The following is a 27045-nucleotide window of genomic DNA, read 5'->3' on the forward strand; positions in this document are numbered from 1 at the left end:
CCTGTGGGCCTCAGTTCTATTGTCTTTCCAGTGGGGACAGTAGTCATCGCTGTGTCACGGATTTGCTGTGAAGGTGACATGAACTGCTGTGTACCCAGCGCGGGCTGAGCGCCTAACACAGGTGCGCAGAAATGTTACCTGTCACTGGGAGTTGTTTATAACGATCTCCAGTTCTTCCTCTGTGCAAGCCGTACATGTTCATGGCTGAAAAACTAAAACACGGAACGCAAAAAGAACAAACATTTTAGTCCACACTGTTGATATTTCTCTCTGTGTGTGTTTGTATATATATCCCCTTCCTGACCTTTTAAAAACATGAATGTATTCAAAAGAACAAGATCGGAATCATGTGACACCTTTCCTGCTGTTTTTCTGTAATAGACCTCCTGTGCAATTAGTGGTGTAGGATGGCCATGGTTTGGATGGTCCCAGCAGCGGGAGGTCACTTGCCTTTACCTGATGCTGGGAAACAAGCTTTTCCTGTAGCCAGTGTCTCTGGGGCTGGAACGCTGACCTCAGATGGCACTTGACTGTCACACGGGAAGAGCCCTACACGTTGTGTGCTTTACTCCTGGAGTTAGACCATTTAAAAATTACTGTGCACCTCCAAACTAATATATTGCAACTACAGGTCCATAACAATGCCTCATAGACAGTTTACTCGTTTCCTCTTTCCCCCCAGTTTTATTTGGATCAGAATCTACTCAACTGCCTTTTCGCCTAAAAGATCTAATTGGAAAGTTAATTCAGTAGCGAAGACAGCTGTGTCTGTGAACTTACTGTCAGTTGAGCACAAAGAAGCTGGATACTGGAAGAAAGAATATATCACAAAACAAATAGCCTCTGTAAAAGCAGCACTAGCTCAGGTTCTCAAACCTGTCAACCCTTACACAGGCCTTCCGGTGAGAACCAAAGAGGCCCTCAGGTATGCGTGTCTTCTTCATCAGGGGGCATAGCGGTTACTTGAGAGTTCCGTTAAACAAGTCACTAGAGACAGCCTTAAAAAAGAAGGGAGGCATAAGCTCAGGCGATTGTGTAGATAAGACGTATGTGCACTTTATACTGTGAGGGACTGTCTCTACATATTTGTGTTTCTGTGCATCTGTAAGATGTGCAGTATTTTCCTATTCCTTACAGATGGCCCAAAGTTCTGTGAAAAGCAGAAATAACCTAGTAATCTGCTCTAGTAAGGAAAGAGCCCTCAAGACAGCTCTCCCCTGGGCAGAACCTTTGCCTGACTTCCCTGTGTACTGCCAGCACCGAGAGCATGTGAGTGTGTGTGAGGTGCAGAGAAAGAACTATTGGTGACATGAAAACAGACGTCGGCCATGTTCTCAGAACTTTGACGTTGGTTTTAGGGAACTAGATGCTTTAGAGATGATATGTGAGGTAGACTTTAGCTTTTTTTTGGTTTTCTTTCTCAACGAGGCAAACATTTTTAGCTTGCTTTTCTTTCTGCAGAATATCGGGTCTAGGTTGGGTAATTATATTGAAAGGAAAGAGTGGAAGAGACTATGTCATGGAGCACGTTGAGCTTTCCGTAAATCATTCGTCCGTGACGATTGTGTGGTATGGCGGAAACTGGCCACGTCTAGCCACTCTGTCAACCTTATATCTGTGTGGCATGACACCAGTTTTTATGGACCGGTCCAAAACCCCCACCAAAAATGGGTAAGTACCAATTCAGCAGAACTTGGGGGTGAGAACATCTTATGTGTTAATACTGTTGGGTTGTCGGAAAAGTCATGACGCATTTTTGCAACGAAAAACAGAAAAAAATACGGCATCACTTTTCTGACAATCCAATAGTTGGCGTGACTGTGTAATTGAAAAACACCAGCAGTGCATTTTAATTGGCGCGCCTGCCAGAGGCTTCTCTTCCTTCTGGATAACTGCAGACAGGAGAGGAACGGGTTTCTCACGTTAGCTCGAAGTTTAGGGTCCTCATATCTTGGCGGTCAGTAACAGTTAGGGGATGACATCCCAGTTCACAAAATTTCCTAGGTGATCGGTAGCTGACCTTTTAATGTCTTTAGCTTTAGCCGTTTTAACACAAAGATATATAAAACTATTATATTTTCCTTCTTTAGTAGATGGCATAATAATCATAGTATAAACATTCGATCATAGAGTCATAATTATCAGTCATTTTTGTGTGCTTTTCTGTTGAGCTTTCTAGCTATGTGGCCTTGTGCAGCTAACTTACTCATGCTGTGCCTTCATTTTCTCGTCTGTAATAAGGGGGACGGTGACACGGTCACATTTAGCTGCTGTGAAGAAGATCACAGGCTTTTGTTATCAAACGCACAGATCAGAAACGTGCGATGACGTTGCTGGTGCCTCCTGAGTACTTATTACTCTGTCCCGCGGTGGCTTTGGTCGGAGCCCATGCTCACCACAAAGCTCACTTTCCACCATCAGTCGTTTTCTCCTCACAGCTGCTCTGTGGCATGTGTAACATCCGGACCTCCTGACCTTGCAGAGCTCATAGCTGCAGCCTCCGGTGTGGGTTTCCTGCCCTCTACCTGTGGGCCTCAGTNCTGGGTGGGGAAGTGTGAAGGAGCGTAGGAGACAGGCTGGGAGCATGCTCTTGCAAAGGCTTTGCCCCTGGAGGCAGGAACCAGGGACGAGGTTTACCCAGCTCACCTGGGCTCGTTGGGCATCTGTGGAAAAAGGGGTGAAAGCCTTCTTCTGTGCCGTCGCTCAGATCTTTGTCTGCAACTCAGAATTTGATCTTGGGGCTGAGCAGTGGGCTCCTCCTAACTTATAGTGAGAATTTCGTGCCCTGCAGCTGAACATCTAGGCTTTGAGGTCCCTCTGCCCCTCAGCATCAGAAGATCAGACAGACACTGACCCCATGTAGAACACACACGTCAGCCGGGGAGAAGATCAAGGTGAGGGCCTGCCCGTCTCCCTGGTGGTCTAACAGATGAGGAAATGGGGAACGGTGGACGGAGGGCAATAGCAGCGTGGAGCCCTGGGCCACGGGGGGGTGGGGAACATTGTGTGGGCCCTGGTTCTCAGTGCCAGTGCCTAGGATGGCTGCCTTAGGACCAGCTGGGAAAGCCCAAGAAATGCGGACCCCTAACCTGCATTTCTGGAGATTTTGGTTCTGTGCTCTGGAATCTGCATTTAAAAATTTGTCCGGGTCATACTAATGTACAGCCCAGGTTCTTATAATTAGCAGGGGACATTAGCCATTCTCAGATGGGAAGGGCGGGTTTCTTATTTTTTATTTTAAGATGTTTTCTGTATGGGGAGTAGATGTCTGCTTGCCCATTTATGTCAGTAAACACACACACATCGAGTGAAATCAAGGTCTTAGCAATAATTCTGGAATGAATGCAGAGCCATTTTTTGTGTCTCTTTCTTAATGACCATTGACAAGAGCTGGTTCACTGAAGCAAAGTGCAGTGAGGGATTTTTCAAGACAGGGGCCAACTCAATGTCCCAAACTGCAGCCTTTTGGATGTTTTTGCTGTATTTAAGGATAGAACTCCGAGTGCTAGATAAGATGATAAATTATGAATTCTTTCAGTCTCTTTATTTATTTATTTATTTTTTTAGCTGGGCCATCCTGCCACTGGTTGGCAGTTCAGTGGCAGCTCAGCTCAGGCCGGGCATTGAACTGCTGTTGCTCAGAGCTCGCACTCTTGAGCGAGCTCTTAACCAACTGAGCCGCTCGGCTGGCCCAAATTATGAATTCTTAGTTTCTTTAAATATCGCCACTCCCCACCTCACTTCAAGGCCCACCTAGTGCAGGCACTGGGCCCCTCAGTGGATTTGGGGCTGCAGCTCTAGTAATATCACTAATTATGGGCCCATCCCACTTTCTTGGAAATCATCCTTTAAAAATCTGAGGTTCTGATGAAGGTACCCTCATGTTTGTTTTCTTTCTCAAAGGATAAATCTGAATTGTGTAAGTTGAATAGTGTTTATAAGTGTCAGTCTTCATTAAAAGGACATGTTAATAATTGAATGGGTTGGAAAGTTAACGACATTGTCTAAGCATTGCTTGTGAAGGGAGGACAGGAGCACGTATTGTAGCCAATTACCCTGGTGCCTTCTGGGGACACTTCGTGGGGGTGGCCTCTCTGCTGTGTGTGTTGGGCCCTCAGCAGGAGCACCGGCCTCCCTATGGGGTGACAGGCAAGCGTGACTCAGCCTGGGTCTGCAGCATCGAGTGGGGTGTTTATTTCTCAGCACGCTGGGAAACACTGTTTACCGGAATGTTAAATTGGCCCCATTTTCTGAACAACTCGTTTTGAGTGTTCCTCTGCCTGATGATAGTCAGATTAGATAAATAAGCGCTCGTCCTCACATCCGCCTTAGCTCTGTAACAGGAGGGAACATTTGTAATCAGGAAATGAACGTGTTTGGCTTTTGGAGACTGATGCAAGTGTCTTAAACTTGACATTCGTATTTCACAGATAAGGGGATCAGCCCACAGAATGCTTGAATTCTCTAGCACGTTTTTATTCTCTTCGGGCTCCACTTACGGTAAAGGAAGTAAGGTGAGGTGTGTGGACGTGGTCCAGCACACACACGTCAGGCGTGGTAACTGGAAGTGGGCACGTGAGGGCTGCTCCCCGCCCATGGCCGTGTGCAGCTTTGTACTTTGTGAACTCTAGAGTGTGTACGAAATTGTGTCAGACTTCGGAACTGAAAACAAATACTGTAAGGCAACAAGTTTGGCGTGAAATGGTTTTGTGGGATGAGAAGTTACTGGAAAAACTCATACTAGGAAGAGATGTCAGCAGGGCTCTGATTGTTTGTGACTTTGGTGGAAAGTCTGTAGAGTGTCTGATCAAGGAGACGTGCTCCCATGTTGTACGTCTGAGAAGCGCTGCGGTTATCATTGAGTGATGGAAACAGCCATCAATCACCCCAGGCTGCGGAGGCCAGGGTTCCCCCTCCTGCCGGGGAGTCACCGTCTGCCTGCCCTCTCTGGGCCATCAGTACTGGCATCTTCTCTGCACTAAACAGAGTGTGGAGACATAAATTAGCAAATAATTACATTTATTGATGTAAATGTCACCTTTCACATGAGGACACCGGTTTTATCCTGTGCTTCAGTTTCCCCCAAGAGAAGTTTACAGTGGCTGGGAGAGAGGCACTCTGGCTCAGCTTTGGCCCCTGCAGACTGCGCTGCTGTGTGACTTCTGTGGCTTGTCACCATGGAGTTGGAGGACCCGAGCCTGGGGATCGCAGCAGAGTGGATCCCAGTGTTGTGGCCGACTGGCTGTCAGCAGCAGGAGAACTTGCTGAGGCCCTTTGCGTCCATTTCTGTATGTTATTGCAGAGGCGGTGAAGCCATGGCCTGAGGTGTGGGCTCTGGTCCAGGTGACATGGGTTCAGTCCTGGTCCACTTGCTCCTGACCACAAACCTGGGCGCGGCCTCTGTGCCTGTGGGCCTCAGTTCTATTGTCTTTCCAGTGGGGACAGTAGTCATCGCTGTGTCACGGATTTGCTGTGAAGGTGACATGAACTGCTGTGTACCCAGCGCGGGCTGAGCGCCTAACACAGGTGCGCAGAAATGTTACCTGTCACTGGGAGTTGTTTATAACGATCTCCAGTTCTTCCTCTGTGCAAGCCGTACATGTTCATGGCTGAAAAACTAAAACACGGAACGCAAAAAGAACAAACATTTTAGTCCACACTGTTGATATTTCTCTCTGTGTGTGTTTGTATATATATCCCCTTCCTGACCTTTTAAAAACATGAATGTATTCAAAAGAACAAGATCGGAATCATGTGACACCTTTCCTGCTGTTTTTCTGTAATAGACCTCCTGTGCAATTAGTGGTGTAGGATGGCCATGGTTTGGATGGTCCCAGCAGCGGGAGGTCACTTGCCTTTACCTGATGCTGGGAAACAAGCTTTTCCTGTAGCCAGTGTCTCTGGGGCTGGAACGCTGACCTCAGATGGCACTTGACTGTCACACGGGAAGAGCCCTACACGTTGTGTGCTTTACTCCTGGAGTTAGACCATTTAAAAATTACTGTGCACCTCCAAACTAATATATTGCAACTACAGGTCCATAACAATGCCTCATAGACAGTTTACTCGTTTCCTCTTTCCCCCCAGTTTTATTTGGATCAGAATCTACTCAACTGCCTTTTCGCCTAAAAGATCTAATTGGAAAGTTAATTCAGTAGCGAAGACAGCTGTGTCTGTGAACTTACTGTCAGTTGAGCACAAAGAAGCTGGATACTGGAAGAAAGAATATATCACAAAACAAATAGCCTCTGTAAAAGCAGCACTAGCTCAGGTTCTCAAACCTGTCAACCCTTACACAGGCCTTCCGGTGAGAACCAAAGAGGCCCTCAGGTATGCGTGTCTTCTTCATCAGGGGGCATAGCGGTTACTTGAGAGTTCCGTTAAACAAGTCACTAGAGACAGCCTTAAAAAAGAAGGGAGGCATAAGCTCAGGCGATTGTGTAGATAAGACGTATGTGCACTTTATACTGTGAGGGACTGTCTCTACATATTTGTGTTTCTGTGCATCTGTAAGATGTGCAGTATTTTCCTATTCCTTACAGATGGCCCAAAGTTCTGTGAAAAGCAGAAATAACCTAGTAATCTGCTCTAGTAAGGAAAGAGCCCTCAAGACAGCTCTCCCCTGGGCAGAACCTTTGCCTGACTTCCCTGTGTACTGCCAGCACCGAGAGCATGTGAGTGTGTGTGAGGTGCAGAGAAAGAACTATTGGTGACATGAAAACAGACGTCGGCCATGTTCTCAGAACTTTGACGTTGGTTTTAGGGAACTAGATGCTTTAGAGATGATATGTGAGGTAGACTTTAGCTTTTTTTTTGTTTTCTTTCTCAACGAGGCAAACATTTTTAGCTTGCTTTTCTTTCTGCAGAATATCGGGTCTAGGTTGGGTAATTATATTGAAAGGAAAGAGTGGAAGAGACTATGTCATGGAGCACGTTGAGCTTTCCGTAAATCATTCGTCCGTGACGATTGTGTGGTATGGCGGAAACTGGCCACGTCTAGCCACTCTGTCAACCTTATATCTGTGTGGCATGACACCAGTTTTTATGGACCGGTCCAAAACCCCCACCAAAAATGGGTAAGTACCAATTCAGCAGAACTTGGGGGTGAGAACATCTTATGTGTTAATACTGTTGGGTTGTCGGAAAAGTCATGACGCATTTTTGCAACGAAAAACAGAAAAAAATACGGCATCACTTTTCTGACAATCCAATAGTTGGCGTGACTGTGTAATTGAAAAACACCAGCAGTGCATTTTAATTGGCGCGCCTGCCAGAGGCTTCTCTTCCTTCTGGATAACTGCAGACAGGAGAGGAACGGGTTTCTCACGTTAGCTCGAAGTTTAGGGTCCTCATATCTTGGCGGTCAGTAACAGTTAGGGGATGACATCCCAGTTCACAAAATTTCCTAGGTGATCGGTAGCTGACCTTTTAATGTCTTTAGCTTTAGCCGTTTTAACACAAAGATATATAAAACTATTATATTTTCCTTCTTTAGTAGATGGCATAATAATCATAGTATAAACATTCGATCATAGAGTCATAATTATCAGTCATTTTTGTGTGCTTTTCTGTTGAGCTTTCTAGCTATGTGGCCTTGTGCAGCTAACTTACTCATGCTGTGCCTTCATTTTCTCGTCTGTAATAAGGGGGACGGTGACACGGTCACATTTAGCTGCTGTGAAGAAGATCACAGGCTTTTGTTATCAAACGCACAGATCAGAAACGTGCGATGACGTTGCTGGTGCCTCCTGAGTACTTATTACTCTGTCCCGCGGTGGCTTTGGTCGGAGCCCATGCTCACCACAAAGCTCACTTTCCACCATCAGTCGTTTTCTCCTCACAGCTGCTCTGTGGCATGTGTAACATCCGGACCTCCTGACCTTGCAGAGCTCATAGCTGCAGCCTCCGGTGTGGGTTTCCTGCCCTCTACCTGTGGGCCTCAGTGTCCTTGGTCCCCAAGGTGCCATTTGCACATCGTTGTTTTTACAGGCCTCGTGTGCTGCAGCCCCCTCCCGAAGGTGTGGCGACACCTCACCTCAGGGCCTGCTGGCTTCACCGAGGGAGGGGTGCCATCCTTTCATGGTTTCTCTGGAGACAGACACATCGTTGCAGTTTTATACCTGGGACCTTGTATTTGGTTCCTCTGCCAACTGCGGGCTCTTTGAGGACCCTTTCCGTGAGCCCTGATCCAGTGGTCATGCTGTGAATACAGCATTGGGCTTCTCGGTGCTGGGAAATACAGGTTTTATTGTTTTCTGAAAATATCCTTACTGCCCTGATGAAAAACATGTGAATCATTTCCCCTGAGTATATCACTGAAGATGTTGTGTTAACATAGTTACTTTTTAAAATGGTACCTTTATTTGGATAAATCTCTGAAATTTCCTATGCTGTCATGCTGCACACAGCTTTTTAATGTGACACTCAGGTTTTATGCACCATGAGATTATGTTTGGACAGAATGTTACTTGGCATATCATGAAATACTGTTTATAAATCTAGGACACAACTGTTAGCATCGATGAAAATGATCATGAAAGACTCATTTAACGGGAAACCGTTGAACTGTAAAACTTGGTTAAAGAAACTCTGCGGCCCTGAAAATTGTCATCCAGGGAACCCTACATACAGCACAGTGACAGAAATGCTAGAATTCACTGGGGAAATTCAGTGAATGTAACTTATTTCCGTTAAGACTCAGTGGACTTCAGCCCGCATTTGATCCGCTGAGGAACGAACACTGAGTGTTTTTCAGGAACCTGTTTTGCTGGCACTTGGACTCCAGGTTTGTAGACGGGTGCTTTCATCTTGCAGAAATTCCGTCCTGTGAGCATCCGGTGACAGCAAAGCCGAAGCTTGGTCATTTAAAAAAATTTTTTTAATCTTTTTTTGTTTCCTCTAGGAGAACTTTTCTCTCAGAACATGAAAGCTGTATTTACATAATTTGCAATTTGAATTTCCCTGCAATTTGTGCCTTTCTAGTCAGACTCATTAAATTGTTTTCATTGCCGCAGTGCTCCCCTTGTCTGCTTCTGTTATTGCTCCCCAAAGTCCTGAGAAGTGTTGGATAAATGTCACCTTCCCTTCCATGTCATTAACCTGTGGGGCCAAGACAGAGGGGGCTTAGCACAGCCCGCCGACCTCCTCTTCTAAGCAGCGTGAAGGTTTCCAGCACAGGGATTCTCTGGGCTGGATGAGGGGCCAGGGCGGTCGGCAGCCAGGCCTGGGTCTGGTCCTTATAGCGTCCTTCACTTGGAAACAGTGCCACAGGGAAGCCCTCCTACTGGACGAACGTCTGAATACCTGTCCCCTGATGGCTTGTTCTTCAGGGCTGGAGGCGACTCCTGAATGTTCAAACGCCATTGAGTTCTGCCCTCCCTATAGTTTCCTGAACTTTCTCTAGGTCCCCGGGAATGGCGGACACCCCTGTCTACCATTGCAGTGCCTCTGGAGTGCTTCGCTCTACTGGTTTCAAGTCTTACGAGTAGCGGAGCTGGGTTGTGTTTGTACACAACTGAGTTGCTTACTGTTAGCACTGGTTGTGCCGGAGGCTCCCAGTGGGTCTCCTTCACGAATGCACTCACGGTTTTGGTTTCAGTTTATTTTCTCAGTTACAGCTTTCACTATCTGAGTTACATGACAGTAGCTTTAGAAGGTACTTTTACTTTGAGGCAGCCTCCTGAGGCCACCCGCTTTGTTGTCAGTGGAAGTATTTCACCTTGGCTTATGCAGCATTTCACTCGGTTAGAAACACAGAATGTGCTTTAGACTGGAGCGCCGGGCTCGGGCCTGCCGGGAGGAGAATAGCAGGTGGTTCTTCCCCTTTCTCACCTGCGTGGCTCTTCAGCCCACTTCCGCCTGGGCCACTGAGCACACAGTCGAGCGGGAGAAGGCAGACAGACTCGGGGGAGAGCTGGGGTGTGTCCTTCGTGCCTCTCGTCTATGCAGTGTTTGCGGCCCTCGCCCCTCAGTGTGCCCCTGAGTTGCCACACACACGTGACTGGCACGCTCGTCCAGAGTGTTTTAGATGCACTCAGTAGAATCGACAGCGCTGCCGGTGCCAGTGCTCATGTCTCTCTTTCCTTCCTTTGACACGCATGTTCAAAGACCTAGATGGCACTCTCTAATCGCCAAGTACAGCCTGAGTCCTTTCCCCGAATCCACCATGATTGGCTGTGACAGACTCATTCGGATCTTCCATCTAAACCCAGGCCTCCTGGTGGGGCTGTGGCAGGTAAGACTCGAGGCCCTGCAGGGACGGTGCCGTTTCCTCCCTCACAAGCCCACATTGACTCACCACAGGGCACCCCGTCAAAGGGACAGTCCGCAGGACCTCTCGCTGACTTCATTCCGCCTGGCCACCCTCCCGACTTCGTTTTTCTAGCACGTGAGGGGCTCCTCAGCCGTTCTGCCGTGTGAACGACATCCTGTTCGGCCTGGATGACGATGTTCACGCATTCCTTTCATCGCGGCCCTTTCCCCTTCTCTTCCGGTCAGTCCGTGCTCCTATCTTTCATCTTTCATGTCCTTCCTCTGCCTAAGTCTGTCTGTGCATTTAACCCAGGAGCCTCCCATGTGCTCCAGGTCCTGTAGATGGGGCCCCGAGTGTCATCTGCCCTTCAGGAGAAAGTGGCTAAGGACTTACCCTTTCCCACCACATGAGGGTCCGGCTGCTGGGCAGCTCCCTCCTCGGGTTCTTTTCTGGGAGGTCGCTTCAGTGAGGAGCACACAGTGTGATGTCCTGTGTACAGCACAGGCTCCTCTGTGGCTTTGGCCGGTGGACATTGTAAGACAGCGGTTCCCAAATGTGATTCTGACAGCTGCAGTGTGTGTGTATCTACAGTGACTAGACAGGGCCAGGACCTACACAGCTTCCTCGCACGTCCCTGTGTCTTCACGGCCTACCACGGTGGTCGGTCTCTCCCTCTCCCCTACCCTGTGTGAGGGGACCCATGGGCCAGGCGACAGTTTCCCTGCCCTGAGTTTCTCCACTTGGGTCCAGCCATCTCTGTCGGCCTGCGTATTGCAGGGCTCTGGCTGACCCACTGTCCCCTGCCTGGGCCCAGGGAAGGGCCCGTCAGGTGGAGCGTGTCGGGTTACCTCTCCCAGGCTGCGGCAGCTGTGCCTTTGGGGAGACGTGGCTGTCGTTCCCGTACAGCCACATGTTCACGTCCATCAACCTGAAGGATGAGTAAAGACGACTTGGAATGCGATCATTCCGCTGGGTTGGCCAGCTCCGGCAGGTGTGGAGGGAGGGACACTGTGCCACGAATGTTAAGTGTTTGTGGAATTAATCTTGTGTCTGCGAAGCTCTTACCAGAAGTATCTTTATCTCTGAGAAGAGTTTGCAAAGCCTGGAGCTGCCAAGAATCCCCGTGTGTCCCACCCATGGGGTTTCGGCGTTTGCCAACACCAGGACCTCAGTTCCCTGGGCACTGTGCGCGCTGTGCACGTGGGGGAACCTGGCCTGCTGTCACGCGGCGTATGCATCTCCTCAGGAACCCACAGTGCGCCAGCGCCGTGGTGACCTTAGCGTTCCTTGTAAGAGACGGCGTTGTCTGTGCGATGAACATGCTGCTGCCTTCACAAGGACCTTGTGAAAGACCGAACTACTTCCTCTGAAACCTGTATTCTTTCTAATTAACTTTCAGAGGGAGGAGGAGCTGGCCTTTGTTGCGGCGAATCTGCACCTCCATCATCTTGTGGAGAGGAGCTCGCTAGGCTCGGCCGCTCTGTAGGTATTCGTGCTCCGTGCGTTTGAGTTTTGTGACGTCAGCATAAATGGTTAGAACCCATATCACCTTAGCATCCTGACAGTAGCGACAGAGACACTGTTTTTAACCAGCAGACATGAGCCAACAGGTGCACCGCCTTAGCTTTGGCCATCGTGGCTGGGCTGCTAATGAGCACACACCTGCTTTACCTGCTCTGGGCCCAGAGGATGTCATTCCCAGGGCGGTGTGCTTCCTTACGCAGGAAGGAGCCCCATTTTCTGCACTCATGTAGTTTCCCATCTCAGGCGGCACAGGACCCACGGCCTGTGGCCCCACCTGCCCTGCACAGCAGTGTGTGCTTGGCCTGCACAGTGCGTGCCTTTCTAGTGAGTTTGGAGGCCTTCAGGTGGGGACAGGCTTTCCATTTTCCTGCTGCTCTCAAGCTCACATTAGGAATAGTACCTGATAAGCTCCTGAGTGCCTGTGACTTACCTTATTAGTAAGGGTGTTCTTACTGAACAAGACTGTTCATCAGGCTTTGGCCCCCCTGTGCAGACCCCTGACCTGCAGGGCTGCTGGGGTTGCCGGAGCGGGTCCCTAGGTGCGTGTTCCTGCCGGCTATTCCTGTCCCAAGACACAGAGACCTCCGAGGAGCAGAGTGGCCTTTGCAGCGCTGCTGTCCTGGGCAGGTCTCAGAAACGTGCACCCTGGTGGTCTTGTGATACCTACGGGCTCCTGTCTTTGCCTGTTTTTATAGGAGTTGCATGGTATTGAAGATGACTGGGGGTCCTGCCGAGGGTTGGTAGGGGCTGGTGCTTTGAATGCACGTTAATTTTTTAAAGAGTATTTTCAGTTCAAGCCCTTTCTCTCGGGTGTTGACAAATTTGTGTATATGTTCTGTTTTGCTTTTTAGCCCCTACGAGCTGCCTCCTCATACACCCCGTTTGGATGACACCCCAGAGTATGGACTGCATGGCTACCAACTCCATGTTGACATGCACAGCGGTGGAATTTTCTGCCTGTGTAGTACATTTCGCAATCTCTTTACCAAGAAAGGTGACACTAATTGAGTTTTTGTTTCAGCATGAAATTAAAAGGCTGGAGGGCACAGAGGACCAGTTTGTATGTCTGAGTTAAGAATTGCCCGCCTAACTGGTCATCTTATCATCTGTTGGCACTCTATCCTCCCAGACCCCTGGGCACTCGGAGACTACTGAACTTCCTCGGCTCCGGCCGCCTCCGTCCTCACACCCTCCCTCTACCTGCCGGATAGTCACCACTCACTGCTCCTGATGCTGTCCTCATTGTATTGCCCCACCGCGCCCCCTCCCCCAGCGTCTTCCCTTCTCCCTCGAGGGAATTTGGTGACTTTGGCGACAGGGCCAGTGCAGCACCGTCAGGATAAGAATAGAGAGCACAGCCCTCCATGTTCCACAGGAGGTTTATGGTCCTCAGAGCTGAGGCAGGGACTGGGGGGGGGCTTCAGCCAAGAGAATGGAAAGGGACGTGGAGCGCCCCCCTCTGGCCTGTCTGATTCTTTTCTTTACTCTTGATATCGTTCCTCTGTAGCCTGTAGACTTGAGGCTTGGTGTAGAAACGTGCATAGATTCAAGTTTAACGTTTTTGGCAATAATATTTGATAGGGGAAATTACATACTTTTATTTCCTAATAACTCTCACCTAATGGATTTGATATCCATTAGCAGTCCTTCCCTAATAATTTTGTTTGTTTGAAAGTAGAAAATTCTAATGATGTCATTATTTGGACATTTATGTGCTGAACTTTTGTAAAGAACTTTTCCTTATCAGCTGGGTAAACTCCTATAATGACAGGGTACATACTTTAATCCTTTCCCTTTTAACCACCAAGTTTCAGATTATGAAACTGAGGTAATAGTCACCTCCTATGGTGGAAATAATTTTGACCTCTCTGCCTTCCCCTCTCTCTCACTGCCCCTCCCTGCCGTCTTCCCCCACATCTAACCCCTTTCTTGTTTAGTGTTACTTTGGACTCTTGGGTTTTTATTTACTCAGTTATTTATAATCAGTTAAAGACATTATTCTTTTTGAAGTTAAACTTGTGCCCAGTTTGGTCTGTGGGATCGCTTGCAAGGTGGCTTTTGTGCCCTCTGACACACCTCCATTAGTCTGGCTCAGGAAGATTTCAAGGTTTTCTGTGCTTGTTGGCATTTTTATTAGAGTTGTGTCTAATGTACGTATTAACCTGGAGTGAATTGACATCTTTCTTGTTGAATTGCCCTACCCAGGAATGTGGATTGTCTTTCAATTTGTTTAAAAATACTTTTATGTCTTTTAGGATTGTTTCAGAATTTATTTCATATTAGTTTTGTAACTTCTTAAGATTTTTAGCATTTCATTTTTGTTACTTCTCTTCCATTGTATCGTCTAATTGTTTTGTAATGCCTGTGTGTTTCTTCTGGGATGAGATTTAGTATTTTGTGTCTTTGAAGAAATTTGTCCATTTTGTCTAAGTTTCCAAATTAATTGAAATAAAGTTGATAATATTTTCTTGTTGTCTTTTAATGCCTGTAGAGTCTGTAGTGATGCCACCTGCCTCCTGATGGGTAATTTGTGTCGTCTTTGTTTCCTGATCAGCGTGGCTAGAGGTCTATCAGTGTTATTGATCTCAGGGAACCAGCTTTTGGTTTCCTTCATTTTCTCTATTGTTCTTATGTTTTGTATTTCTCTGATTTGCACTTTGATTTTTACTGTTTCCATTCTTTTCCTGTCCACTTTGTAATTTGCTCTAATTTCTCTAGTTTAATGGGGAAGCTGAAGTCATTGTTTTGAGAACTTTCCTTTTCTAATATAGAAACAGTTTTGCTGTAAACTTCCCCCTAAGTACTGTTTTGGTGGCATTCCATAAATTCTGATATGTTTTATTTTTATATGCTTTGTGTGACATGCATTCTTTTAGATTCATTGAGACTTGTTTTATGGCTCAGAATACAGTCTCTGATGGTACACACTCCACATGGACTTAAGAATGTTCTGGTCTTTTGAGTGGAGTGTCCTATAAAAGTCAATTGGTCAAGGTATTGGAGAGTGCCGAATCTACGGGGTCCTTGTTGGACAGAAATGTCCATGTGTTTTTCTCAGTTATCGAGAGAGGAGTATGGAAATCTGCAGCTGTGGCTGTGGGTCTGTGTATTTCCCATTGAGGGTCTGTCAGTTGCTGCTACATGTATTTTGAAGCTCTGTTATTTTATTGATAAACATTGACGATTATGTCCTCTTGACGGATTGACCCCTTTATCATTTATGAGACGACCTTCTTATCCCTGGCGGTGGTTTTTGCTCTGGAATCTATTCCATCTGATTCATATAAGCACTCTAGCTTCCTTTGGAGCAGTGTTAGCATGGTGTAACTTTTCCCATTCTTTCACTTTAAACCTGTTTGTGCGTTTGCTTTTGGTGGATATGCTTCTTAAGTCCTGTGGGATCTATGACAATGCGTCCCTTTTCTCATGCCATTTATTTGTTGGAGAAACTGAATCTGTTATTGGTGTCTACAACTTCTGCACTTTGGGTGGGTGCTCCTGGTGTTAACGTGTTTCCCCATCTCCCACTTGTACACTGGTAGTCATATCTAGAGGCTTGGTCAGATTTAGGTTTTTCCTTTTTTGGCAAGAATACTTCATAGGTGATGCCCTGTACTTCCTATCGTATTTATCAGAAGGATGTAGTATCTGCTTTTCTAAATATTAATTAAGATTGACCAGCAGATTCAGGCATTTTTTAGCCTGCTCCTTTTATTGTGAATTTTCCCATGAATGTTTACCAGATGGTTTACCAAATGATGGATACCTGTGCCCATTGTTCTTAGTGGTTGTAACACGGTGATTCCCTAGTTCTATCATTCTTCCTACCTCTAATAACTAGGATTCTTCTATAAAGGAGAGTTTTCTTTTATTAACTAGTTAGTATCCATGAGGTACAGTTAGTACAGGAAAGGCCACAAGGAACGTACTTGATTTGGTCTCTTTATTAATTTACAAAATAGTGACTTAATGCTCTAGCAGCGGGGGTGTTACTGTGAAATCATGGGTTAAAAAATATAGAGTTGATGTATTTTAGTTTGTTTGCAGTCATTGTTCTTTACATTGCTCTCATGATGCTCAGGTTGGCCTGTCATTGGTCATCTGCTCCTCTGTTCTCTTGACATGACTTTAGCCGTGTTTGGTGGGTGGCCTGCACTCTAGCATGGCAAGGGAGCTTGGCTCATCCTGTCTGCTTCCTGTCCACCAGGGACTGGCCATTTCTCTAGGAGCTCTGGTGCCTTTTAGTTCCCACTACACTGTGGTGTTGAGAGACCAGAATCTGCATCTTAGAGACGCACGTCACTTGGATTTTCCTTCCTTTTTGGGTTTTCAGTAGACAGAGCTAAGATGTTTGTAGATTTTATAATGTGAAGAAATAAATCATGCATTTGTTTAAATTAAAGATCTTAGGGTTTTAAATTAACTTCTTTGTATATTTGTATTTTTTTCCTTAGACTTAAAGTGTTTGCTCTAAACAACATCACAATATATAATAATTTCAAAATAACAATACCAATATTATTACTAGTAATGATCTTATTGGATATTCTCTTAGTTAAGCATTTCCTTGTGGTTCTTTCTGTGCTTATGATACATCATCCTAGAGATATAAAGTTAAGTCACCTAAAATAATCTTTCTCTGTCTGGTTATGCTACGACTTCAATATACAATTTGTTTCAGTTGATTTTTTATTTTTCAGGATTGCTTTTTTGTTTTGTTTTGTTTTTTTTTACATTAAAAAATGACCACATTTACATAGTTCCAAAGTTGAAAGTATCCAACAAGGTAGTTCAGAGAGGTTTGCTTCTCTCCTAGCCCTTGACCCTGTTCTTTCCCTCCCTGCAGAGGTGACCCCCAGGCTAGTGGCGGCCCAGCGCTTGTTCGCCTCCCCGTGGCCCCAGCCCTCCTGTCCTCAGGCGCCCTCACTTCCAGCATTCCTTCTCAGACGTGGTCTGCTGCCTCCTGAGAGCCTGTCGTTCTGTTCTGCAGGGCGTGGGTGGAGGCCTGTCTTGTGGGGCGTCTAGAGCTTCAGAGGAGAGGCCCCGGCTTCTCCGAGTTCTAAACAAATACAGCCCGATGTTGGCGAAGCACTGCCGGCCTTCCCCGTGCACGAGCTGGGCCCTTCGTGCCACAGGGGATGGTGATGGAGAACTGGGGGCGCCAGCAGCTGCTTGCCGAGCCATTTATATTTATATTATTTAACCTGCTCTTTCCAGCAAGCCCGGGCGGGAGCTGGGTCCTGTCACCTCTCCCGTGCTGTTACTGACCAAGCCGCTGAGGCTGAAGCTGACAGTGGAGGTCGGTTCTCCGATTCCTGCTGCTCACACGTGGCGGAGCCGGTTCTGCACCCACGCGGCTGCCCCAGAGCTGGGAGCTACCCACGCGGCCGCACTGTCTCCTGTGTATTTGTACTTTTCCGCGTGTGTGACTTCTTGTGTGTGCGGCTGTCTTTTTAAAGTGTTGGCACCGGAAGTGTGGTCACACAGGGCCTTCTCTGCTGCCTTCTGAAGCGGCCTTTAAGCAAAATTTCTGCTAATTCTGCTAAACTCCCGTGGGGGTTAGATGGTCGTTACAATGAGCAAGAGGCTAAGTAAAATGGGAATGATGGGGACTGAGATGGGGCTGAGTCACCTTCATCAGCTGTGTTCACAGTAAGAAAACAAATGTTCATCGTAAGAAGGCTTCACAAGACTCAGATGCGTTTCCTCTGCCTGTGGCTCTACCGTGAGGAGCCAGCAGAGGGCGCTGTTGCCATCAGAGTCACTCTGTTAACAAAGTACAAACGCCAATGTCCTCTACGGTATTTTGAGAGACTCTCTTGTGGTACCACGCGGTATATTTAGTAAATTCCAGCCCTGTCATTGCAGTTGGGCATGACAGCACTCTGCCCTGTTTTTAAAGAACACTTTCTCTCTATCAAGGGTAAACCGTGTTATCGTCCTGTCCCTAGAACTGAGTGGCTCTATCTGCTTGTCATCAGTGAGAAGCCAGACGCTTGGCCTGACTCGCAGGAGGCCGTCTGTAGGGAGTGGCAGGAAGCCACCGGACGAGGCCAGGGGCTGGGCTGTGCCCGGCGCAGGGAGATCGGTGTGTGTCAGATGTGGCACCTGCCCTGCACGCACTGGGTGGGTACAGGGATGCCTGCGAAGCCAGGTGACAAGCACCTGGGCTTCCTGGAGGCCTCTGAGGGACGCAGCCCAAGGAGAGCGGAGGTCACTGACGTTTGGGCGGGTTCAGGGGGAGTGGTCCAGGCGAAGCTCATGGGGTCATGGAGCCCCGAAAGGACACGGCTCTAAATACGACATAATTTATCAACAGAGCCTGGATTTGGTCATTTTGTGGCATCATTCCCATCAGTCCATTTTAAAGTAAGAATTCTGAAGATGTACCATTGTAGTCCACAGATTCCTTGTGGTTCTATTAAAAAATCCCAATGGAAATTTATCATGAAACTTAGGAATGTGAGCCTAACATCCATTTAGAAATACACATATGCATGTGGAATGGCTGATAAAGTTTTATTTTAAAAGTTTATTTAAGAGATAGTATACTCTTTTCTATGTGTGACATGTGTATAGGCTACAGAAAAACTTAGAAAACCCCATGTAGCCACCACAGAGTTTAAAATATAGACCATTGCCGATAACTTTGAAGCCATCTGTGTGTCCCTTCCTGCTCTCCGGCACGCCCCTCTCTGCCAGTTCTGTACTTGTGTCACCACTGTTCTGTACATCATATTAATTGTTCCCTTGCTTTTCTCTTTTTTAATTAAACTTCTTTGGATTGTGAAATGACAGAGAGAAATGCATGAAACAAATTATCATAAAGCAAACACCTGCGTTATCCCCTTCAGGTCTTGAATAAATTTTGAAAAGGAGTAGTAAGAGGGGCCTGGCCTTACCAAATGTGAAACACACTATAAACTACAGTAACAGGAAAAAGTATGGTATCACTGCAGTAGTAATAGATACCCAGATGGATGGAGCAGAATACCTGTATGCACCTTTTGCAGTTTCAGAGTCTATTGTCAAATTATTCTGATAAATATGGGACTTAACAGCAAAGCAATTAGAAGCTATTTTAGTTAATCGTACCACTATATATTTATATAGCTGAGTACATCTTCGTCATCTTCGTAGTTTTAGAGTGTTGGGATAGAACGCATTGTATAGAATAAGTTACTTAAGATTAAGAGATCCATAGACTCAACTATGCAGGGAAAACAGATAAAGGATTTGAGCCATGTTTACCTTTAGACAGAACTAGCCCAGAGGAGCCTGCAAAGTGAGCTCTGGTCGTCTGATGCTCAAAGTACTTTCTCTGAACAAAATACCCTTTTGCTCTATTTTCTTAACTCTGTCTCAGCTACTTTGCTACAAGGTCCTTTGGATTTAAAAAAAATATATGATACATATTACCAAAAGCAAACCAGGAGGCCCTGGTTAGCTGTTGGTGCGTGGAGTGAGATTCCTGAGTCACAGAGGGGAGGGTCGCGCCCGAGCTGCCTGACGGGAGACTCAGGGGTGAGCGTGTTGCTCCCGGCAGTGCCATCCTGGTCCACGTAGGGCCACAGCTAAGGCTCTTGGCTTTGGATTCCAGCGCTGATTGGGGGGGCTCAGTTCCCAGGGTGGTAACACCCGCACCACCCTTCCAGGTCCGAGCAGGTCTGCAGTGGCGTGTCAGGAGAAGTCTTGGTCCTCATTTCATAACGGATCGTCTTAAATAGAGTCCTGACATTACTCCCCCTCAGCCAGCCACTGTGTCGGGACAGGACTGCCTGCCTCTGAGCCTACCTGATGGTGACTTAAAAGGATCTGTGGCTTTTCTTCTCTCCCTGAAGGTTCCTTTGACTTTCTCCTTGGACATTTGTCAGATTCCTCCCCCAAGCTCTGGGAAGTTTTCTCTCCTTGTATTTTTATGTATTCTGCCACTTTGACAAGTCGTGGCTGCATTAAGAGTTTTTTGGAAAGGGATCCCACTAATTCCTTTTCAAAGAATTTCTGATCCCTGAACCTGTGCGTAGTTGCTACCTGCTTCTTAGTATATTGCCCCAAAAATTAAGCTGAGAGGACGTTTAAGTGAAGAAATATTTTGTCGTCGGAATTGGATTTATGAGCGGTAAAACGGAGGGGAGGATGAACGACAAGGAAATACTGAACGAGTAATTTGCAAATGAGAACTTGAGGTCGGCTTATAAAAGTGCCTTGTGGGTTCTTCTGTATACATTTTGTTTCCTGTTCTTTTGGAAATGTGGACGGACTGCTGGCCTTGGGTCCCCAAGACCAACCCTGAGCCCTGGCTCGGTGGTCCGCGGGAGGGCGCGCAAGACTCAGGGTAGAGTGGTACCGGTGGCTAAGATTCATGACGGTGAGAGGGGGAGGAGCAGGGTTAGCCAAGGGAAAGGTGGTGGGGTGCTGTCCCAGGAAACGAAGCACACGCTCCGGGGGTCTCACAGGATGTGCTCAGTGCCCCCGGAGTGAGTGGTGGGAGCACATGTGAAACGTTACGGACCTGTAGAGCTCGTTAGGCATTTTCCTAGGACCCCCATTTTCCCGCCTCCCCCCCCCGCCTGGCACTACCCAGAGTGCAGACTCGCGAAGGAAAGATGAGCATAGAGCACCTTGGTGGCACAGAGCGTGGAGGCGCTCTCATCAGGTAGGAACAGGTCCACGTCCACAGATGCCGGCAGGGCCACCCTTGCAAGCAGGTCGTCCTGAGAACAGACCTCCCAGGCCTGCGGTGGTAACTGTTTTCTGCACAGAGGCTCTGTGAGCACTTGGACGAGAGAATGGGACAGCCTCTGAAGGGGCGGACCAGAAGCAGTCCAGTTGTGTCTTGGAAGTGGAACCAGAGCTTGAGAAAGGGCGTGATCAGTGATCTTTGTACCAAACTAATTATTACCAATCTCAGAAGATGAAGGAGAAAGGCTTTGCACTGTATTGTAGTCTTTTTATCAGGACTGAGAGGGCGAGTGAGAGCAGAGAGGCAAAGGGAAAGGATTTTTAAGTAACAGAGTGTGCTGCTTCTGCCATTTGACTTTTCATTTGTGCTTTTGTAAAAATGCACTTAAAAACTAATATCTTATTTTGTGGTTTGAAATTCTGAATATACAGAAGTTTATACAGAAGCAAATAAAAGTCAGCCAGGGACAACAATTGTTTATTATTTTGTTCCACTTTTAGATTATATCTGTGGCCCACATTACTGGAGCAGTGTCTGCTTTCTCCCCGTATAATTACATTGTGAGCGTTTTCCCGTGTCAGTAAGTCATCTCTGAAAATTTGATTTTAAAAAGTTGTATGACATTCCATTGTTTGGTTTGATCATGATTTATTGACCTGCTCTCTCAATGGTGGGCATTTAGGTCTCCATTTTTCATGACTGTAGCACTACTATTATGAGTGTTACTTTGAAAAATCTTTGATGATTTGAGAGGTGAAAGTGACATCTGTTTTAAATTTGCATATGCCTTTGAAAGTTCAGTTGACTGTTTAAAAACCTGTTGATGATAGCGGAGGTTTACGGTTATTGTACGGCCATCAGATGGGCTGTTTAAGGTGCATAATCCTAGGACCCAGCTCAGTTCCGCCCCTCACAGGTGCGCGACCTGGGGCAACGTAGCATCACCTACCTTACAAGGCCCATGGAGGACTAAAGTGGGGCAGCAAGGAGTGTCTCCGGGACGCTGGGCATGTGTTGTTGCTCTTGTATTATTTTTACAACTCTTTCCTAACTGAATTTCTAATTGTTTCTGTTTGATGGATTCCATTGTTTTAAATGCTCACGGAATTTACATGTGTTATATTCTTTGCAAGTGTTTTCTCCATTTTGTCTTCTGCCTTTTAACTTGGTATACGAGTATGTTGTTTTGGACTGCTCAAAGGTTTTTTTAATTGTATGTAAACCTGTGCTTCCTTTTGATTAAGCTGAAAATTCTGCACGGACTCCACGCCTTTCCCTCTCAGGTTTTTTCTCTCTGTCGGGGCTCAGCTCCCCTTCTGCCTGTGTCCCCACCAGACAAGAGGATTCAGGCTTTACTTGTGTGTTTTGTTATGAAAATACATGTCCCTCTCCAAATGTAACGTTTCTTAGTAATGAACTTTCATCAAAGATTTCTCAGTTTTTGTCATTTATTATTCTTTCATGTGTATTTAATAATTACTTGGCCAGATTTTCAAATATTTCATTTGGATTTTGATCAGATTCCTATGAAGTGTGTATATTCATTTGGAAGGAAGTGGTATGTTTTTGTTTAGGGTTTTGAGCTGTCTCTGTTTATTTAAGTTCCTTTCACGGTCTTTGGGAGAGACAGCCCTGAAGTAGACCCGGCACCTTCTTCCCATCATTGATCCTTCACTTTTGGGTTGTGCGGTGACTAATTCTTTCTGATTGTTTCAATTATGTTTGTTGGATTTCTTCTATGTCCTGTAGAGTTTTGCAATATGTTTTCCATTAAAATACTAATTAAACGATGCATATTCAGTGATTATTCTGTAAGGCATACTAGAAAATGTTGAGGGGATAAAAAGAAGTTACGGGCCTCAGAAACTTCTTTCGAAATTCTTACTCAAAATAGGGCTGTTCAAGTCCTTAGCAGCACAACCTGATAAGCCCAGATAACCTCTCTTTAAGAAATTCGTTTCAAATTTTTATTGTTTCTTTCAGATGTTTTCCACATACAGTGTAGCATCTCATTTTTAATGTTGCGACTCTAAAAATTCATGTCTCCTTTTGTTCCCTGTGTTCCTTGATGCTAATTACTTTCTGTGTTTCTAGGTCAGCTTCTTTAAACATTTATCATAACAGGGAGCCATTCGAAATAATAGTCCTGTCCTGTCTAGGTGGTGATTACCTAGAAAAATAAGAACAGATAATTCCTTACGGCATCCTTATCAGTGGTTGTTACTCCATTTTTCCTGCTTTGTACGCTGGCGACCCATGAAAACTCAGCATTACAAGCCCCTGTTCATGGGATGGGCGGCCCCAGCTAGCCATGCACGTGTCAGAACACATCAGGAGCAGGTGGCACTTTACGTGTAGGCAAGACAGGCTCCGTGATTTGTGGGGCGCAGTGTGCCATACAGCAGCGGGGCTCCTCGTGAGAACATTAGTGAGAGTCTCATGATGGTGACAGCAGAGCAGGCAGCTGTGGGGCTCCCTTTACAGCTGCACCCCTGGGGCTGGCTCTGCTGTGACACAGGACATGCGAGGAGGAGCCTCAGGGGGCTCTGATGTCCCTCAGACGAGCCCTTTTTCATCTCTATGTGCATTCGTGGACTCTGGCTTCTGCTTGAGACTGGACCTCAGATTTTGATTTGCTCTTTTTGGTGATTTGAATTCTTTTAATCATTTAAAAGGAAGGATATGAGATTTTCAGTTTGTTTAGATTTTGATAACAGAACACTGCTCACCTTGATGATGCTTTTCTAACTTCTTGAATGATCAGCAGTTCTTTGGGGACAATTATAAATGCATGTCCTTTCCGAGACACCGCCCCCCATCTGCCCCCCAAGTCTCATTGCATGTCCTTGGCTCTGGTCGTGAACGCGTCCCTGACTCAGTCCTGTGGCCAGGCAAATGGGATGCAGCGTTTCTGAGCCTCACTTCTACCGTCGGAAGCACGGGCTGACCTACCTGTGTGTGTTTCTCACAGGAACACTGCAAAATGCTCAGCAGGAGACGCAGACCAGGTGTTGGGGAGCGCAAGCAAATAACCACATACATGCCCTTAAGTGTCTTTGGAAGGACTAGTCTAGAAAAACTAATCTATGCTCAAATGGACTGGACTGATAGAAAACGAGTCCAAAAGCATGGAAACTAGAACTGGGTCTTGTGAAAATACCAACGGAACGTTTAAATAGATCAATAGAGAAAGCTATTTTCAAACACTATTGAACTAATGAACAGTGAGTTGTTAAAGAGCTTAAGTCCATACTTTATTTTCTTTAAAATCAAGGCAATTGTCACCAGTATCAGGAACAGCATCACCAGCAAATGTAGTCATTTAGGGTCCCAGTTAATATGAAAGGAATAGAGACCCTGTGGCTCAGAAGATTCTAGGAGATTTTATTGGTGTCATCACATCCACCAAGCCTGAACTGGGGAGGGCAAGGTCCTAGACAACTGCAAGTTCTATTTTTTCAGTCTCTCACCAATACAGCTCCAATTCATGTGACTTTTGCAGCCTACTTAACAAAGATGGAAGCGAGAGTTCCGGTCCTCATCATGTTCAGAGACCTCCCCTCCTTTGGTATTCCATGATCTATGTCTACATATAGCTGCTTACCTTTCAGGTAGGTCAGGGGTTTGGAAAATGAGAGAGGTATCTGAAAATAATTAGCTGAGAAAAAGAGAGAGGCCGTGTGTGTGCCTTGAGAAGATTTATGTTAGACGCCTCACAGCGAGTTGGGACTACTAAAGGGTTTTCTGTCCTAAGAGCTAGTCCCAATTCTGTTTGATCATCAGAGTCTAATGATCATACCATCTGGTTATTAATTATTCCTCTGTAGTGTCAGGTCTCTGCAACTTTCACATGTTAATATTCTGGCAAATCTTTTTGAGTTTATAGGGCCTCCCTCTCTTTACACGCCTGAGAGCTGCTACTGATGTCTGCTGCATTTATTCGTGTGTCACTGAGTTGGTCTCTCAGATGGCGATCTAGGGTTCCGTCTCATTCAATTTCCCCAGTGAAATTGGGTTTCTCTGTTTAGTTACACTGTGTTCTGTTCTCCCTGCTTCAGGCAGCTCTGATCTAATTTAACCTACTCCCCTCTTCTTTGTTTGCCTTAGGAAAATCAGTCAGTCACTCCTCCCCACATTCTTTATTTCCCACCTTTTCTGTGTTCTATTCTGAGGCAAAAACAACAACAACAACAACAACAACAACAAAAACTCTAGTCATAGCCGAGAAATGAGAAATGGTATTAGAAGCCGTTAACATGCCATAGAAGACGTGAGCCCTATTCCCGAAGACTGTAGGTTACCTGAGGACACAGCTCTAACACGCAGAAACAAGTCAGTATAATTAAAGGTGAAAGCGTTTGTGTGCAGCAGGGTTTAGGAAAGGAGGGATTAGTGAAGACAGAGGGGTGCTATCAGCCGAGGAGGCGGCTGAGGACTGGGGCCACAGATTTGGGGCTTGCCCAGTTACAGGTTGGATAGGAATGGAGCAGCCAGTGCAGCGAGCAGCGAGCAGCGAGCAGTAGGGCCTTCGCAGGAAGGTTCACACAGCTCGCAGCTTGCCCTTCCCGAATGCCAGTTCTTCTGTCGCGTTTTATTTTGATATAATTTCCAACTTAGAAAAAAACCACAAGACTAGTACAAGAACTTCCACATACATTGTTCTGATTTTTTTTTCACCCCAGACTAGTTTCGCTTGTTCTAGAAACTTCATATAAATGGGATCGTGCAGCATGTATTCTTGTTTCTGGATTCTTTCGTTGCCTTGTTTTATGTCCAGATTCTTTCTTTTGGCAAAATGTTTTTGAGTCTCATCTATACCGTGTGGCAGCATTGTTAGTCATTCCTAATTGCTGATGAGTAGTTTTCCGTTGACTGAATACACCGCAATTTGCTCACCTGTTGATGGACATGAAATGTGGTTTATTTTCTGTTTTGGGCTATTATGAGTAAAGCTGCTATAGAATTGCTGTGAAAGTCTCTTTTTGTGGACACATGTTTTCGTTTTTTATGGCCAAATACCTAGGTCTGGAATTGTTGGGTCTTATTGTAGGTTTATGTATTAAAATTTTTGTTTATGTGTAAGAAATTGCTTTTTCTTATTATTATTGCTATTCTTCTTCTTCTTCTTAGAATGGTTGCACCATTTACACCTCTATCATCAATGTATGAATGTTCTGGTTGTCCCATATCCTGACCAACATCTGATGTGATTAGTCTTTTATTTTAGGCGATCTCCTGTGTGCTGGTAGTGGTACCTCATGGTGGTTTTGATTTTCATTTTCTGATGGCCAGTAATATTAAGTGCTTTTTTGTGTGCTTATTAGTCATTTGCATATCTTTGTTTGGAGGTATCTCTTAATTCTTTTTCCTTTGTAAAAAAAATGAGTTGTTTACCCCTTTATTCCTGAATTGTAATGTTCTTTATGTATTGTGGATACCAGTCCTTTGTCAGATAGATTTGGCACTATTTTTTCCCAGCCTGAGGCTCACTTCTTCCTTGTCCTAATGGCATCTTTTAATGATGAGAAGTTTCTCATTTTGATGAAATCTAATTTATCAGTTTTTTATTTTATGATCATTGTTTTCTTTTTTTCTATCTTAAACGCTTTTTGTACCCCAGGTTACAGAAATACTTTTTATTCTAGCTGTAATATGGCTTTAGCATTTACATTTTAGGTCTATGATCCATCCCTAATTAATTTTTGTGTAAAGTGTGAGGTAAGGGTTGAAGTTTTTCTTTCACCACTTGTGAAAAGACTTTGTTCTAACATCGCATTATTTTGATGTCTTTTTCAATAATCAGTTGCTTGCAACACGGTTGGTCTCTTTCTGAATGCCTGTATTCTAGTCTGTTGATCTATTTGTGTGTCTTTATGGCAAATACCACACTGTCTTGATTGCTGTAGCTGTACAGTAAGACTTGAAATCAACTTTTTTCATCTTTTCAAGATTGTGTGGCTATTTCAGGTCCTTATCATTTCCATATGAATTTTAGAGTCGTTTCATCAAGTTTTACTATTTATTAATTCTGATTAGTTATAAATTACTTATTGAAATGCCTGCTGGGATTATGATTAAGATCAATTTGGGTAAGTGGATATCTTAATCGTATTGAACCTCGCAGTCTGTGAACATGGTGCATCTCTACTTCCTGCCTGGCCGTAGACTGGCTCTACAGATAGAATATTATTGTTGAGATAATGCATATAAGGTGTTTAGCACACTTAGCCTGGCATATGTAATAACATTCTCTGTAATGTTAATATTTATTATTAGTTCCATTCATCTTCACAAAGGCTTATAAAGTCCTATTTGTGTCCTTCTTTTTACTCAGCGTGGAGCCTGACCATAGTTACACAGCTAGTGAGTGGCTGGGCAGGGTTTGCAGTGAGGCCATGCTTTAAGTGGCTGTCACTGGAAGCCAAGGTCGGTGAGCCTCGAATGGCATGCCTACATTTTGGGGACGGTCTTATGCATTGGTAGGCTAAGGTTAGGATTTATTCTGAGTGGTTTAAGGAACACAGGAATTCCGTAAGGGTACGTTAGCTCACAGCCAAGGGACCCAGGTTCCTCATGACTGAATTAT

At 45.6% G+C, this 27045-nt stretch overlaps 1 protein-coding gene across 5 annotated transcripts in view; it reads left to right on the forward strand.

Moving 5' to 3' along the window:
• Positions 1-27045, forward strand: part of FBXO15 (F-box protein 15) — a 51811-nt gene that overhangs the window by 16070 nt on the left and 8696 nt on the right. The window contains exons 2-7 of one of the 5 annotated variants that reach the window (XM_019643374.1): positions 2792-2894; positions 6088-6330; positions 6867-7076; positions 10108-10234; positions 11652-11734; positions 12628-12770. In XM_019643374.1, coding sequence (XP_019498919.1) covers positions 6925-7076; positions 10108-10234; positions 11652-11734; positions 12628-12770 — 505 coding nt within the window. In that variant the 5' untranslated portion in view covers positions 2792-2894; positions 6088-6330; positions 6867-6924. Of the gene's footprint in view, positions 1-2791; positions 2895-4888; positions 5527-5796; positions 6331-6866; positions 7077-10107; positions 10235-11651; positions 11735-12627; positions 12771-27045 lie in introns of those variants that run through there. The other 4 variants (XM_019643372.1, XM_019643371.1, XM_019643369.1 and 1 more) reach the window with 4 other exon arrangements.

This window comes from Hipposideros armiger, unplaced genomic scaffold, assembly GCF_001890085.2.
Source record: "Hipposideros armiger isolate ML-2016 unplaced genomic scaffold, ASM189008v1 scaffold_77, whole genome shotgun sequence".
In the NCBI taxonomy this organism is placed as follows: domain Eukaryota; kingdom Metazoa; phylum Chordata; class Mammalia; order Chiroptera; family Hipposideridae; genus Hipposideros; species Hipposideros armiger.